Source organism: Protomyctophum bolini (genome assembly GCF_963924005.1).
Source record: "Protomyctophum bolini genome assembly, chromosome: 1".
Classification (NCBI taxonomy): Eukaryota; Metazoa; Chordata; class Actinopteri; order Myctophiformes; family Myctophidae; genus Protomyctophum; species Protomyctophum bolini.
In genome coordinates, this window is record NC_137862.1 from 33667514 (window position 1) to 33684807 (window position 17294).

The 17294-nt window shown below is 42.1% G+C and overlaps 1 protein-coding gene across 6 annotated transcripts in view; it reads left to right on the forward strand.

Moving 5' to 3' along the window:
• Positions 1 to 658: 658 nt before the first annotated feature.
• The window catches only part of plekha7b (pleckstrin homology domain containing, family A member 7b), a 121127-nt gene continuing 104491 nt past the window's right edge, over positions 659 to 17294 (forward strand). For 5 of the 6 annotated variants that reach the window (XM_080772397.1, XM_080772399.1, XM_080772400.1 and 2 more), the window contains exons 1-3: positions 659 to 919; positions 1052 to 1128; positions 1246 to 1303. In XM_080772397.1, coding sequence (XP_080628523.1) covers positions 837 to 919; positions 1052 to 1128; positions 1246 to 1303 — 218 coding nt within the window. In that variant the 5' untranslated portion in view covers positions 659 to 836. Of the gene's footprint in view, positions 920 to 1051; positions 1129 to 1245; positions 1304 to 17294 lie in introns of those variants that run through there. The other variant, XM_080772401.1, reaches the window with a different exon arrangement.

The window sequence follows — 17294 nt, forward strand, 5'->3', positions numbered from 1 at the left end:
GGGCAGGTCAGCTGTTTGATGCAGTGTAAGCATTATTGTAATGTGTCATGGTTGGGAAGGCACTCTGTCCTCAAGGTCTTGACTGCAGTGATGTGAAGCCCATAGTTCAATAAACTATATAACAGGCCTACTACTTGTACACAGATGCTACAAGCTGTGGCTTATCCCAATGGTTATTATATTTGTTCAATGATTTATTTTTTCATGCTTCTTATCTGCTCAACTGAGATTCATATTTAGCTGTTCTTTTCAAAATACCCTCAGATATATATTCCTTTCACTTACTTAGAGCCTAATAATCATATTCCCAGATAAAAAATGTTATGATAAAATCATGAATCAAAGTCATATGGTTTTCGCAAAAAAATCAACATTGTGCAGCAACTTAATTAGGGTTAGACACATTTCTCAGGAATCAGGGATCTCCTACTATGTTATCAAGTGTCAGATGTATCCATGTCACACGACCATTGTCCCTGGAATGCGTTAAACTTCAAGGAACAGTGCTTTAATTCAATGCATTCCTGCAGGGCTAGGCTACACCCCGTTTGCCGCACCGGGGCTGGTGAATGGTGATGTTGAGGAGCTGTAGTAGATAGATGTCAGAGCTATAGCAGCGCAACCTAATGTGTACTGCCTGCTGCCTGCATGGGAACGAACGAAACACTCGGATTGTGCTGTTTTCCTCGGCTGATAGTGGAACAAAAACGCTGTGTCGAAGTTTGCTCTTGCTTCCCCTTTAAAACTATGCAGCCCTAGCGGCGGAGCAGTGTTCGGTTCCCTGGAAAGTCTGCGGAGGGACAATGAATGTAAGCTACTGAGCTACAGACGGGATCATGGCGGCACCTCTCGCGCGGGACACTCTACCTGACCACTGGTCGTACGGAGTTTGCAGAGATGGCAGAGTCTTCTTTATTGAGTGAGCTTCTTGGTTTTTTGTTTGTTTTGTTTGTTTTCGTGATGTTATGTTGCACGACGTTTGTCATAACAAAAGCGTACGGCGTGAATTTTGCCTTAATCTTTCGTTCAGTAACAGGTGTCTTTCTTGCAGTGATAAAAGTCATACCACTACTTGGCTACATCCTCGCACTGGTGAACCTGTCAACTCCGGACACATGATAAGATCAGGTACGCGCACAGCAGGGTCATATCTTATTCTGGATTTACATTGAAGTTTTCTGCAGTCCTACAGTACTCCTACCTACCTGTGTTTTTCTCTCTAGCATGTTTGTGTTCTTGTTGTAGATTTACCCAGAGGGTGGGAAGAAGGCTTCACGGACGAGGGGGCCAGCTACTTCATCAAGTGAGTCGCGTTTCATTTGAGAAATCCCAAAGCAGTTTTTTTTGTGCATTGTCAAGTCAAGTGTCCACAGTCCAAGTGACTGCGTGCTTGTACCATAGAGCTATAAAGGCTTGTACGCGTTGATGTGTATGTATCCGTGCTTATTATGGCTATTATGATGGCATCCCTTCTACGACACGTCCCATTCCCTGCATCATCAGGCTGCATGACATGTGTGTGTGTGCAGTAGGCTACTGCTGCATCCAAACTCATTTTGGTGCTGCCTGAAGGCTGCAACAGACTGTGTATTGAAGTAAAACCTGCAATCACACACACACACACACACACACACACACACACACACACACACACACACACACACACACACATTTATGGCCACACAACTAACTTACTCTTGTTTTGCCTGCATGTTTTAGCAAGGAATTGACTTTGTCAGGCAGGACAGTAGGAAAAAGCAATTGAAATTCAGCTCACATCCTCCTTGCAGGACATCTACTCTCTCCATTAGATAGCAGTATTAGTGTTTGAGTAGCCTATGTGTGGGTGTGGGGGGCACAGAAAATGAGAAGCTGTACTTGAAAGGGGGCAGGAGAGTTATTTAACTGTGTGACCGTATGGTGACAGAGATGTATAGCGTGATTACATTTTTCAAGCAGAGGGGACAGAATTCCCAAAGTCACTCGTTTCAGCACAGTACTATTGAGAAGAGAACGCCTACGAATGTCCCTTTCAGCAACATGGCTTACCTGAGCTTTTAGTATAGAGAACACAGTCATGCAAGCACAGTGAGAGTGAGCACTGTGATTTAGTTACTGCTGTAATCTGCATTAATGCTCTCTAAAATGTATTGTTATTAATTGAGCTCTAACTGCAAAAAAAGGGTTAACCACTTTCAAACTGGCATCCCATTTTATTATATGCTATGCATAAAAATAAATTCCCCAAAAATCATAACATTTAGACATTTAAAAAATGTAAAACAAAACAATGCCGATCTACAAACTCACTCATACATTGCTGTGCGTTTGAGTTGGTATGGAGGGCCAGGCGATTTTCACTATTCAACAAGTAAGGCTTAAGTGGCTAAATTAACGTAATGTTACAGACAGTGCAGGGATATGTTCCTTTTAGTATTTGTTAGGAGTCAGACTCAGGCCTGTAGCTATTTGTTGATAATAACAGCTGGATTGCTGTGAGACAAACCCAAGAGCAGCTAACAAATCACATTAAAACCCAGCTGATAAATCAGGCTAATCATGAAAAATGGCAAAGCTACTGTAAAACAAAGTGGAGGCATAAATTCTGGATCATTGTAGTAGCTACAGCAACTCTTCCCTGGCTGGTTTCGTTTTGTTTCCCCTCTACCCACTGTCTCATTGAGACTGCTTTTAGTGCCCCATTTGTCCAAGACAGAAGGCCTGTATCGAGGGTTGTAGTGGTTGATATTGACAGTTCGTAATAAGAGGGCATTGCTCACAGAGATAGAAGTTGCACTGGGGAAACACGGAGCTTACAGCTGTGAATTTAACACATTAAAACCGGGAAAGCATCCGATCTGTGTCAACAGCGGTTCTCGAAAATGCCAGATTTACAAGCTCACACCTTGTAAAGCTGCTTTTTAAAAACATTTTTTTTTAATCTTGAAAGTGCATTTTGGGGATCCATGGCAGAAGTTGGCACAAAAAAGTTTGAGAAGTACTGATTTAGAAGGCATTTGTAGAATCGACCTCAGGTCTGTCCTGGATTTTAAATGAAAATGTAGATAAAATAATAACACCTTAATAACTTGTATTATGATCATATTATAAAATGGTGCATTAAAGAAAAGGACTCTCAGCACCGCTCCTGTACGGAAACTGACATAAAGAAGTTGTTGGATAAGATTTACAGTAAAAGAGAACATCAAATAATGTCAGAAATGTGTTAGTGGCACTGACATGTTTGTGTGTTGAATGAAAGGGGACCTTGTCTCTTCTGGATCTGCCGTGGGAGAAAAGAGAATGACCCAGTGACAGACAGTGTGAGTAGGAGATATATGTTAGCCTAAATGTCAAGGCAGTTAAATCAGTTGAACGATTGTTGTCCAACTGACTTGCTGGAAGGATCCTGTTTTGGTTCCGTTCTCTGCCTGCCGTCTGTGCCATTGTGTCTTTGTTAGTTTTGTCTTTGCTGTTTTCACATTAGAAGGTGATGGTGAAGGCAGATGTCAGGTATCTAGGCTAATGTTTAATTTATACTTAGTAACGTGCCAGGGTCACGCTCCAAAAATGGCAAGAATAGTGGCTCACAGTCGCAACGTGTCACCATGGCATGCAGTATAAATCAGACTTAACGGCATAGACATGCAAGTCAATGGTCTCCTACCATTCAGTGCACTTAAGTTTATCTCTAGCCAACTTATACACAGCAAAATGTACAATGAACCGTTACGGTTCCATTTTTACAATCTTGGAACACACCTGATGGACATTGAGTGAGATAAAAGAGTTCAATGACAATCTTGCAGAAGATCATACTGTGTAGAAATAATCCCAGTGTTCATTTATTTCCAACACATCTGGTAATTATCTGGTCACAGATCTCAAATGAAGGTTTTTACTCAAGCAGATTTTGATTAAGATTTTTGTCATTAAATAAATTATTGTTTACGGCAAGGCTTCTGTAGAGGGAGAAGTCTGGAAGAGCACCTGTGTGTGTCAGTGGCTAATCTCACAAACTACTCTACTGATAAGTACCACATTTCTTGTGCATGCTGCCAGTAGACCAATTCACTAAATCCCAAACTTTACATTTATTCTGAAAGTCTATGGAAATCTTGTGGTCTTGCCCTTGATACTGTGGTAGAGCTCCTTTCCCGGCCGTGGTGGTAGCGGTGTGTGAAACTGTGAACAGAATCAGATTGTGGCTGGAGTGGTGAAGGTCCCTGATGATACGGTGTGTTTGACTACCCACTACGGTATTTCTCAACAGTAACAGTGAGCGAAGGAAGCTCGGCCTTCCACAGTCTCCGCACCACTCTCTGTGGGGTTTCCGTTTTTGTCGGTACAGTTCCTCTAGCAGGCAGGGGACACAGCCTGTCAGAACAAGAGACCTAACATCAGAAATCCACATGGAAACTAGGTATTTTTCTTTATCACAGACAATCATTTAAGGACACAGGAATCCAAATTAGTCATGGCCTCCTACGAGTCCTACCCCATTCAGTGCAATTATAAGTTTGACTTGAGTTCAAGTAAGTAAAATACATTTAACTTGCAGTGAAACTGGACTGGTAAGGGTTCATTTGGATTAACCGATAGATATGGTTCCCTGTGGACATGGTGTGGGAATAAAAAAAACTATCAGTGCATTTAGAAAAAAAATAACATAACATTGAATCCTTGAATAAACTACAGCACCTGAATGGTTAGATGTCTTTCTACAATATGTGACTGTGGGTGTCCCTGTTGCCTTTGAGAGTGTATTAATAGCTTTGTGGAAGAGTTGATGCTACTGTAGTCGTGAGATGAGCAAGGCCTTTTCATTACAACTTTCACCGACATCCTTTCATTTCTGCTTATGTAGCTGTTTATTATTTTCAGATAATAGCATTCTGCCAGCATCTCATTGTGGACAGTCCCTCTCAGCAGTTTATTTGATTTATTGGAGGAAAGTTGATGCCAGGTCTTCAATATTTTCCCCATGTGTGTTTACTGTAGATGGTCAATGAATGCAAAGTCCACCTGGCTATTCCCTCCAGCACTCAGCTAATTATGTTATGATAGGACATAGTGACACAGAGCTGGTTTATTGCTACCATGGTCTTTTGTAAACATACATTTATTTGACCAATATGAGGAAGAGAAACCTTGTAGCCAATATCCCATTAAGACTATTACAGACTCCTGGAATTCATCCACTTCTACCATCTACCACCACCAGCAGACCTTGTATTGTACTTTTCTGTTCTTGTCTTTGCAGACTGTCAATAAAGTATTCAATTAATCAATCTGAAGGATCTGCATAAGATTTATGATATTGAAGGATGAAGGCTTTGTTATGTGATTTATTTTAAAATCAGAAATTCAGTGTGCTGCTGAATGTTTGTGTATTTATCTATTTTGTGTGTAACATACTAGAGATTTCTTTTTTAATATATTCATTTGTCCATTTAGTAAATTCCTTTGACATTCTGCCAAGACAAGAGTACAGCAGATTATCTTAACAATAATGATGGTCAAACAGACTGTAGGAAACAGGCACAACACATACAATACACTATGAGAGAGAGGTATGATGTTTGTGTTTCTGATATGTGCAATTATGTTCTACTCCATTATCCTGTTATTTAGACAATTATATTGAAGAAGTTGATTGGCTGGCAGAAATTAAATTGGAAATGTCTGGGGATATGATGATAACTGGGATAAGGCTCATGGACAGTGTGATTAATAGATAGGATGTGCAGCTTTTGTTAGTTTATTTTTAAATGGTGCAACCACTTCATTAAGTACCTTTGTGTGTCTTCTGTGGGTGGGTGGGTGGCTGGCTGGCTGGCTGGGTGGCTGGATGGCTGGCTGGCTGGGTCTGTCCGAGCACAAAAATAGCGTTTTCACAACCAAGTGTCACTGTTGTGAACACACACACACACACACACACATTGACTTATATTTCTATATGATGTTTTCGGGTGTGACAGTACAGTACAGTGACAGTACAGTACAGTAGAGGGACCCCCACATGGTAACTCTGTCATTTCTCAACCATTTCGGACGCGGGTGGCTCAACAAAACCGGGCTGAACGTTTCGGGGACCCCCCGGGGACGCCCACACAGAGTTGCACCACTTACTTCACACGGGTGTGATTTTGATGTATTCCTATATTCAGCTAATGGTGTAGATTTTCCTCTTACACAAACATTAAATTCCCATTGACAATGAATGGAGAATGTTATGTCATAGTGTCTGAGCAAATCGGCTTAGTGTATAATTTGTCCTACACAGAGATGAAATTCCCATTGACAATGAACGTAGAATTATTCATACACAGGTGTGATTTTTGAGTGGTGCAACCACTCCAAGGAACAGCAATGTCCGTGTGTCTGTGTCTATGTGTCCCGTGTGTCTATGTTCACCTATCTATGTGACGTTAATGAGCACCAGTATAATGAGTACCAGTAGGGGCGCTGTTTGCCAGAAACAGAGAGAGAGAGACAGTGCTGCACTGTTGCCTGCTAATGAGAGAGAGAGAGAGAGAGGAGGAGGAGGGGGGGAGGAGAGAGAGAGAGAGAGGGGAGTTGCACAACTCGGTTCACACAGGTGTGATTTCTTTGGTTTATAATTAGGCTATGTGCCTATTTCCATGCAGGCTACTGAAATCTTGCATGCAACAGAGTAGCCTTAAATTATATTATGCCAAGAAGCCAACAGCCTCATCTGCTGACAGGTTATGCATTAAAATGTAAAAGTTGTTTAGACTTACTAGATTAGTAAATGGTGATCAATGTAGCCTATACTGTTGTCAATAACATGTAGTTCAACACCAAGTTTGATAGTTTGTTTGATTTCTTTTAGGTAAACTAAGCCAATAACAATGTGTTTAGTTTAACCCATTTTGGGCGGGAACCCCTTTTGGTGTTAGCATTATGCTATGCTTTAGCTATTTTTAAATAGCAGATCTACAAGCTCATAGCGTGCCACCGAGTGGAGCCCTACGAGCTTGTAGGTCTGCTATTTTAGAAAAATCGACTGACATAGAAACATAGCTTTTTCAGAAAACTGTCAGGATGTAGAAGGCATTTTTAGAATCTGATCTCAGGTCAGAATGGGTTCGGTTGATGGGTCTCAATATATTTGAAGAGGATACTGCGAGTGTGGACGGGTGCAGTTTTCCAAAACAGGACCTGTGCAGGACTCTGCTTGGGTTATTGTGTGTCGCTAGAGGGACCAACAAAGGATGGATTGTTGAGACTGTGATGCTGTCAATCTCCTATTCATTTTAGCTTTACAGTTTACACAGTAAAATGTATAAAATTACCAATAAAATAGTAATCTTTTGGTAATTTAAAATTACCACTGAGGACTTTGCTCTTGCTGTAGGCTGGAGACCTGAACTGAACCTTGAAGGCACTCAACAAGTTTCATTTCAATTAGACCATTTTGTGTGCAAGTGGAATTTCTGGCCCAATAGTGGCGCTATAGTCATCACTAATCACCAAAATCTATATATTACTATTAATAGTTTATGTTAAAACCCATATAATTATTTAGATTAAACAAGAGATACGCAAGCTTAAAACATGCATTGCTTGCAAGTCAACACATTGTAAGCTATTTTCGCCCCAGAATAGGAACGCTATAGGGTTCATGTGATTAAGAGAAAAAGAAAGTGAGAAAATGGTGGTAAATCAAGGACAGCGACAGCAAAATTCACAGCAGAATCAGTTGAACTGTGTGCAAGCCTGTGTGTGTGTGTGTGTGTGTGTGTGTGTGTGTGTGTGTGTGTGTGTGTGTGTGTGTCTGTGTCTGTGTCTGTGTCTGTGTCTGGACAGATAATCTCTGACACCATTGGCTTGACTGCAGCCACACTCTGCACACACACACACTCCCTGGATGCTAGAGCTGATCCTCTGCCCCAAATTATCCACTCATTGGCCTGTTATAGCGCCACCAGGAGGCTGCTATAACAGACATATAACACATATCTTGACAGTACACCTACAGATTTTGTCCTAACATCATGCAAATTGGTACACAGTCTCTATAGCCATTAAACAAAACAGGTCTTTGAGATTTTTCAGACTCCATCCTGATTGGCTAAGATTGGCTTCCAAAGTTCGCAGGAGTGCTCTGTTTCGAACAAAATGCTGGCAAATAATGAACACGTATGATTTCCGTGAAATCTTGCATGCACATTCCCACTGGGACGAGGAAGAAATGTCACTTGAAAGTTTTCAACTCAGCCTCATGGTGGTGCTATAATTGGCCGATTCGTGTTTCTACCTATAACTGTAAAACCTTGTATGCACACTCCCTAGAGGCCAAGGAAAACCCTTTGCCTGGAATTTGTCACATCTGCTCTTTATAGCCACCAGGAGGCCGACATATGTAAAACACCTTTTGTTATATTACTCCTTCAGTTTTTATGCAAATTTCACACAAATAGGTACACATGATCTCTACAGTCATGTGATTAAGACGTTTGTTCTCTCCACCAGGCCGAAGGCATGGGAAGATAGTATGTTTTGCACTCCGTCCGTGTGTCCGTCTGTCCGTCCGTCCGTCCGTCCGTCCGTCCGTCCATCTGTGTACAGCTAATCCTTTAAGGGGTGCACAGAACTATTGGTTTTCCCAGTCCCCTCACCCCCTCCCCACCTGAGCAAGTGGATAGCTGGGACAGCTAACGTGCATAAGAAATGTGCAACTCTATAGCTCCCTTAGGACATCAGGAATAAATGAGTTACAATGGAGTCCTGTTGAAACACAGTTCGCATTGTTGTATGAGTTTGCAATGCTGTGGGACGAGAGAAAAGTGTTGGATATCCATGTCACCAAAACCCCACACAGACTCCACCAAACACTAGATTTCATATTCATACCCCCGTGCTGCCTTTGCTCTTCTGGGATGATAATGTTGCTCCATCAATCCTTTATTATTCTCTCAGATCTCAGTGGAGTGTTTACTTACCCCGCCCACTCTTTCTAATTGGCATTATCTGCTCTCCATTGCGCCAAAGGCAGAACAAGTTAATTATCAGGGAGATTTTTCATGAGTTTGGAAATATGAAACATGACTAGAGATTAAAGGTGGGTACTATATCCCCGTTTCCCTACAGGCTCTTAGCTCGAGGCTTGTCTAATGAAGTGCTCTGTTTCTAAAGACATAGCATATTCAGTCATGATGAACCAAACTGGCCAAGTCAAACCAACATTGTGATCCTATAACTGACCTAATGCACTTTAATTTAATTTCATTTCCTTGATCCTTTTAATGTGAGAGGTTGATTGCTGGATTATTTTCCTTCTCTACTAGGATACTGTATAGGTCCTCGAATCAGCTTCAGAATTTCATTAATTTAAAGCACTTATTATTAAAGCAAAGTTACATTTCAAATATAGTTGCACTGTTGCACTGATTAGAAATGCATAATCCATGCATAGCACAGTGAAACTGGTTTCAAAGTCACTTTTTAGCCCATAAATAAAGACAATTTATAACATTACAAACTATTGTAATGAAAACGTCAACTTCCTGTGTATTAATATTTGAATAAAGAATTACATCCAGACTGGATCCGTAGATCCCGATTGGAAATTTGGTTCCAATTTGGAACCAAATCTTCAAATAGTAAAATGAACAGGAAGTTGACATTTTTAAAAGAAAAAACAAGAGATAGGGGAAAAAAAGAAGCTGTGTCAGGTTTTGTAATTTAATACATTGTCAGAATCCCCTTTGTTTTCTCTGCCAGGCCCTATCGTGCACCCTGCACTATCCCTTGGCACTTTGCACTATCCACTAACTATGCACAATGTAGCTGGCGCTGCCCCTAAACGATATCGTGCGGCAGCCAGCCTCACATTATGCAGACTGCCTTATTTGCACCTGGAGCTGGAGGTGTGTGGTTGATGGAGGTGTAGTTGATGGACGTGTAGTTGCGCTATCCATGAAATTGCTATTGTGCCCACATGTGTAATGGGAAAGCGCAATGCGGGTCCTCAGACCATCCATTTGGTTGTTTACAAGAGCGTTCCTGGAACTGGAAATATCGGCTGCAGAGGCATGCAAAATTCGGGTGCGGTCATCGAGTATTTTTGTTCTTTTTTGTCACCCTCTCTCAGCGCAGCACACTTTCACATTGTCCCCCTCTGGCTGAAAATATCTGATTTACAAGCTCAATGCATTGCTATGTGTGAGCGATAATGCTGTTTTAAAATATTATTAAACTTTATTCCAAGGCACTCAATGTCGGCAAGGGAACGCCCCTTGCGCAAGGCTAAATCCTAAAGGGGCAGTGTCTTGACTGTACAGCGTTTGATGAGGGCCCAGTTAGGCCCGGGCCTTAATTTTCTGAAGGATCAACATACGAAATGTCAGAACAGGTCAGCTCCATATATGTAGATCTAAGGGTTTGAGGTTTGAGGTCAGATGTACAGTAGAGTTGTTGGCCAATATTGACATCAGGGATCTCCATATATGGGCATTCCCATATTAATCATATCAGAGATCTCCATCCCTGATGATGTCACAAGGCCTGGGGTGATGGACCAACCAACTGACGGGAAATGCACGTTTTCATAGTAATGGCTGGGATTTGACGTATTCACCACCTCAGCATTGAATGTTTTCACAGACGCACGCACGCACGCACGCACGTACACACACACACACACACACACACACACACACACACACACACACACACACACACACACACACACACACACACACACACACACACATAATGACTTATATTAAGGGCCTTGGATATGACATTTAATTTAATCCTCAGTGTCACAAAAGTGTATTACACCAGTGTGATAGGCCTTACGTACATCAGTCTAGTCTGCATTTGAGCACTGCATGTAAGACAGTTTTGACTGTATTGGATTTGCTCAGCAACCACATGTTTGCACCATGGACAATGTGATTCTGCATCAGATACTTCTGTGTCAAGTGCCAGGGGAAGTGATAAAGGAGACTGGAGACTCATAAGATACATGTCAGTGAATACTAATCAGAAAGCTCTCTTGCCCCAGCCAGTGGACAGATTGGAGAACTGTTCCTGTGTTTTGTCTGCCAAGTAGTATCTTGAAGAGATAGTACTTGTAAACTTGTAAATGTCTTTATTTATTTATTACTCCTGCTGGCTTTTTGTGTGTGGCTATTTTTACTTAGGCCTACCTTACTTTATGAGACATCTTAATTTAAAAAATCACACCCGTGTGCAGTATATTGAAGTCTACTCATGTTGATTAGGTGATGTAAAACAAACGGTGCCAACACAAACATTCAATTCTCTTTATTGTCAATGGCATTTAATGTTTGTGTTAGGGACAAGATAGCCTCGGAAACCCAGACGTTTTTATTTCCAGGGAGAGAAAAGGGACAACATGACTTTTCCCTTCATTGTCAAATGTCAATGGCGTAAAAAACAAACATTGAACTAAAAACAAACATCTGGGCTACTGGTTCTCTTGTTGTTTGTAGGACATGGATAAAGGCTTTAATTGACTTTAAAGCGATATTTCACTTAAAAAAAGAAAAGAAAAGACAAAAGTAATGGAAAAATCACGGCCCCCTCACACACTAGAATGTTATTCTGAAGGGTGTCCATTAACATTATTATTTTTTTATTTTTTATTTGGGAGTGAAATATCCATTTAACTGAACTACTGGCCTTGCTCTGTTTATTTTTCCACTTTTATCTGGTGTCCCTATTTCGGGCATGTCATTAGAAGCACACAAACTAGTGGGGAAAAAAAATGCAGATCTACAATTTCATTATGGATAGCATCACAAGCTTATCTATTTCCGCTATACGTCGTACAGTGTGACAAATATATAGGGCTTAATGCTCACACGTGCTCGCGTGGACCTCTCCAGCTAGCTGTTTGTTGACGCAGTGATATGACCTTCAGCTGACTTGAAGTATTCTGAGACATATACAGTAGGCACTGATTTAACCCATTTTGGGCGGGAACCCCTTTTGGTGTTTTAAGCATTGTGTTACACTTTATCTATTTAGAAATAGCAGATCTACAAGCTCATAGCGTGCCACCGAGTGGCGCGCTACGAGCTTGTAGGTCTGCTATTTTTGAAAAATCATGAAAATGTGGTGCAAATTTGGAATATATATTCTTTCAGAGCCAACGTTTTTGAACTGAAATCATTGCTTCTGGGGGGTCCCTGGAACAACGTATTTTCAGATGGGGGTCGGTGGCCAATTACATATATTTTTAGGTTTGGGAGTCCTTGACATGAAATAGTTTGAGAACCACTGACATGGGTTTTTCGGCTAGCTGTTTGTTGATGCAGTGATATGACCTTCAGCTGACTTGAAGTATTCTGAGTCTGACTGAGATATAGGCACTGATTTAAGTGCCTATATCTACTGCAGGTAGATATTCCCTCTGCTGCTTTCATGTCTGCTGCGTGTCCTCACACAACACAGTATATATATTATGTACTGTTACTGTAGGGCTTGTCATTGTTGTTGTGAAGCTTCAAAGGTTGTTTTCCGTTCTGTTTTGGTCCCTTTGTCATCAGGATAGCTGTGGATTCTACCAAACCATCTGCCATAACAGTGTTTAGTTCCTTCCACAGCATGGTGACACTTCATCATGTGGTGGAACTTCAGCTTGCGCTGATTGATCATGATCTGGCCGTATCAGCCCTAGGCCTCATAACTGTTATCTCGCTGATATGGCTTATCACCCGCTCAGTTCTTCTGTCCTTCCACTCTTCTCACACAGGTTATACAGTAGCTTTTATCTCTCTCTTCATCCAGGACAAATGAAGAAGGCTGGGCATGTGACTTTATTGCTATACAAAACTTTGTCTCTTATGACAGAAATAGAATAGCAGATACAAAGATCTCCATATATGGGCACAAACGGGACACAGGTGGTTAAAACGGGTGCTATATTATGACAACGGGTATTGCATACTAGGTTCCCAACTTGCATTGTTCCCAAGTAGGCCGCTGGCCGAAGGGCACAGGTCTAGTATATCAAACATCTCCTGTCTCCCCAAACCCAAGGTCATCAAATGTAGATAGATAGATGAATGCAGGATGAATGAATATATAAAATACATTACATAAATAGAATGCAGCTAAATCTATAAGTTAGAAGTAGAAAAACACAACAGTTAGAAAACACCACTATAACTTAATCATATATGATATATATTAGCCAGTCTCCCGAAGAAATATGTCCCCTGTCCCTTCCTGTAAAGACAGCCTGTGTTTTCTGACCAGTCCAGTTTGTAGTCAAGCTGCACCCCAGGTACTTTTATGTCTCTACCACCTCAACCAGGGAGGGAGTAGTAGTACGAAGGCTCAACGTCCTCCCGGTGGGGGCTTCAGTGGAGTGGGGGAGTCAGTATAGGATACAACAGCACAGAAATGCGTGGGGGGGAATCAATTGCCATAACGATTAAATTGGGGACCCTGTTAATTGCTGCTTGTGACTATATTTACTATTACATTATTAAGTAGTACAAGCAAGGCTGTAGATCTCATTACAACATCATGGTAGGGGGGGGGGACCTCAGACTTTTCAAAGAATTTTCAAAATCGCTCACTGCATAAAAAAAGGAATACAAAAATCCATTGTATTTGGCTGCAAACACAGTGGCAGCCTTTTCCATTTGGAAACCCGTTTAAGAAACCAATTTGTAGCACAATGTTCTCTTTTGACACATAATTACATGTATGTGCCCTATAATGACAATGTGTACAGTAGATCCCTTACTCTTAAGCACCATGGACAGCAACACCATGGGCAGCAAATTACTAGGACTAGAATTTCGCCCCCCTTCGGGGGGCTCAATCCTAGTGTCGTTGCAGCGCAATATGGGAAGAAGGAAATTGCGGGAATTGACAGACTCCACTTCATGTTTCAGCTGTGGTTTTAAACTCAGTAGTGTGCCCTGCACACAGCGCACACTCGCAATTGCAGCTGGAGGGCGACGCGACACACACACACACACACACACACACACACACACACACACACACACACACACACACACACACACACAGAGCGATGTGTGGATAAATCACTGAGATTTGGGAAATGTGTTCAGAAGTACAACGATTAAGCACGCACAGGCAAATGTCAGAAGCATCTGTTTCGGTTTCCAAACAGGAAGTTGTAAATGTGCTTATTAGACGGAGGCAGCGTGATGCTGGCATCTATTGTGATGCCAGCATCACCACATTTCACATAGAAATATAAGCACCCATTTACTCGCTTAGCGGAGACTGTGGGGTGGTAGAGGACATCTCCCCGGACGCGTGGGTATGTCCAGATAGTTGCCTCGCGGAGGCCTCTTTGTCCAGTGTCCATTCTGGGTCTGGAAACGGCACTTTTTTGAGTGTTGACCCCAATAGAAGGTCTGCTGCTCTGAATTTTACACCTCTCCCGCTTAGCGGAGACTGTGGGGTGGTAGAGGACATCTCCCCGGACGCGTGGGTATGTCCAGATAGTTGCCTCGCGGAGCCGTCTTTTGTCCAGTGTCCAGTCTGGGTCCGGAAACGGTAATTTATTTTGCATTGACCCCAGTAGAAGCTCTGCTGCTCTGAATTTTACACCTCTCTCGCTTAGCGGAGACTGTGGGGTGGTAGAGGACATCTCCCCGGACGCGTGGGTATGTCCAGATAGTTGCCTCGCGGAGGCCTCTTTGTCCAGTGTCCATTCTGGGTCTGGAAACGGCACTTTTTTGAGTGTTGACCCCAATAGAAGGTCTGCTGCTCTGAATTTTACACCTCTCCCGCTTAGCGGAGACTGTGGGGTGGTAGAGGACATCTCCCCGGACGCGTGGGTATGTCCAGATAGTTGCCTCGCGGAGGCCTCTTTGTCCAGTGTCCATTCTGGGTCCGGAAACGGTACATTTTTTTGCATTGACCCCAGTAGAAGCTCTGCTGCTGTGAATTTTACACCTCTCCCGCTTAGCGGAGACTGTGGGGTGGTAGAGGACATCTTCCCAAACGCGTGGGTATGTCCAGATAGTTGCCTGGCGGAGCCGTCTTTTGTCCAGTGTCCACTTTATAAAGTCCATGCACTCCAGTGAATAGCATTTATCCATTTAGATAACTTTTTTATGTTATTTAATTACTTATTTTTACACAGAAACATAATGTGTGTCTTTACAATAACTGTAATGTAATAATAATACTAATAATGTAATGTAAAAATTATTTAATTAACGAATTAAATAATCTTATTTTATTCTGAAAGCAACCGGATGTCTTAAATCTGCTAGCTGTCAGACCGGAAGTTCTAAATTTGCTCATAAGACGGAGCCTTAGACGGAGCCAACTCGCAGGCAGTGCGAGAGGCTGGTTACAGGATTCTATAGGTCAGCCGTTTTGGTGTGACACACACGGCTTCCACATTTAGCTTCATACTGGGTGAAAGTGTCCTTCCAAAAATTATTATTTCGCTCGAAATTCTTATTCACAATGACATCGAGTTGAGGTGTTTGTGTTTTAGGGTAATTGTTGCATAAGCGCTATTTCGCACTATTTCTCCCTCCCCTCCCCTGTGTCTGAAGCAGCTAGCATGGAAGCTATATGGATTATGGAAGCTTTCCCTCCGATTGCACACAACCATGCCGTTATCCACGCGTCCATCCGATTGCTTTTAATGTAAATGTCCCATCCACTGAGCAATAGCGATATAAGCGCCTTATTCATTCATTCGATTCATTTGGGTGTGGGGCTGTGCAGTGCTGTGGGCAGCCTTTCTGACGGAGGCTCGGAGCTGCTGCTGCTGACGCTGTTCGAGTCGCATGGAGCAGTATAGAGTAGGCGTGGCGCAGCATTAGAAGGGCGCAGCAAATGCACGACATTGAGGGGTAGAAACCATCCCGGTCGCGTGGTTCATCTAACGCGTGTGTCACTGTGAAGGACTGGCCCCAATAAGTGAACGTAGTTGGCGTAGTAGACGCCAACATGACGATTCTGACGTAGGCTGGTGATGTTGAGCAACAATGGCGTGGTTGACAAAAGTAATATTTATTCAGTAATTAAGACATTTCTTTCAATGAAATGTAGCCTATATGTATTCTGGGAGTGTGCCGAATTTATTTTGCATATAGAGATGTGTGGTGAAAGTGTGGTTGGGTCGGAGAAAGCTGTTGGATAAACGGCCATGTGCTTATGTACCCCTGTCTATTAGGGTAGCAGGATTATTATGATTATTATTATTAGTATTGTTATTGTGATTATTACATGGATTATTGTTGTGATGTGAGCTTGTGGCTGACTCACTATCTAGAAAATAAAAACATGGCACTTCATTTAAAATAGGTTACAGACCCCTGTTATATGCGCTTGTTTTGGGATTCTTTTTAAAGACCTATTTACTTGTTTCTATGAGACATGGCAACGCCAACAGCGCAGCGAAAGGCATCCACGTCTTTCTCTTGTGAAATGCTGAGATTAGAAACGACCATAATTATTTCATTTCTCAACCTTAAAAAAATAATAAAGACATCTCCATAATCCTTGGGAAGTGTGTGTAGCAAAAGTAGTCGGCATTGTCATGGTTGAAAGTATTCATGCAACACTGACGCTGTAAGCTGTGTGATGCTAACGCGCTAACACCGTTAGCATGGTCTGTGTTGGTCAAAGGAAAAAGGATAGATATGAAACTACTGGCCAAAGTGTCATACAAAACACAACACCTAAAATCGGAATGTGATGGTGACCTATTGAGCACAAACAGACAATCATGATTTGCTTGCTGGACCTATAATTAATTTATGTGCATTACATTTCCACCTCGCACATATAAATCAAAAGCAAGATGGATGCTAACGCGCTAACACCGTTAGCATGTTCTGTGTTGGTCGGAAAAAGGATAGATATGAAACTACTGGCCCAAATAAATGTCATAGAAAACACAACACCTAAAATCGGAATGTGATGGTGACCTATTGAGCACAAACAGACAATCATGATTTGCTTGCTGGACCTATAATTAATTTATGTGCATTACATTTCAACCTCGCACATATAAATCAAGCCACAGTGCAGTCAGAGAGTAGTTCACAGGTCACACACAGGAGCAGTGAAAGGGGGAGGGGACTTGGGATGGCAGTGTAGAGTAGGCACGACATTGAGGGGTAGAAACCATCCCGGTCGCGTGGTTCATCTAACGCGTGTGTCACTGTGAAGGACTGGCCCCATTAAGTGAACGTAGTTGGCGTAGTAGACGCCAACATGACGATTCTGACGTAGGCTGTTGAGGTTGAGCAAGAATAGCGTGTTTCAGAAAAGTAATA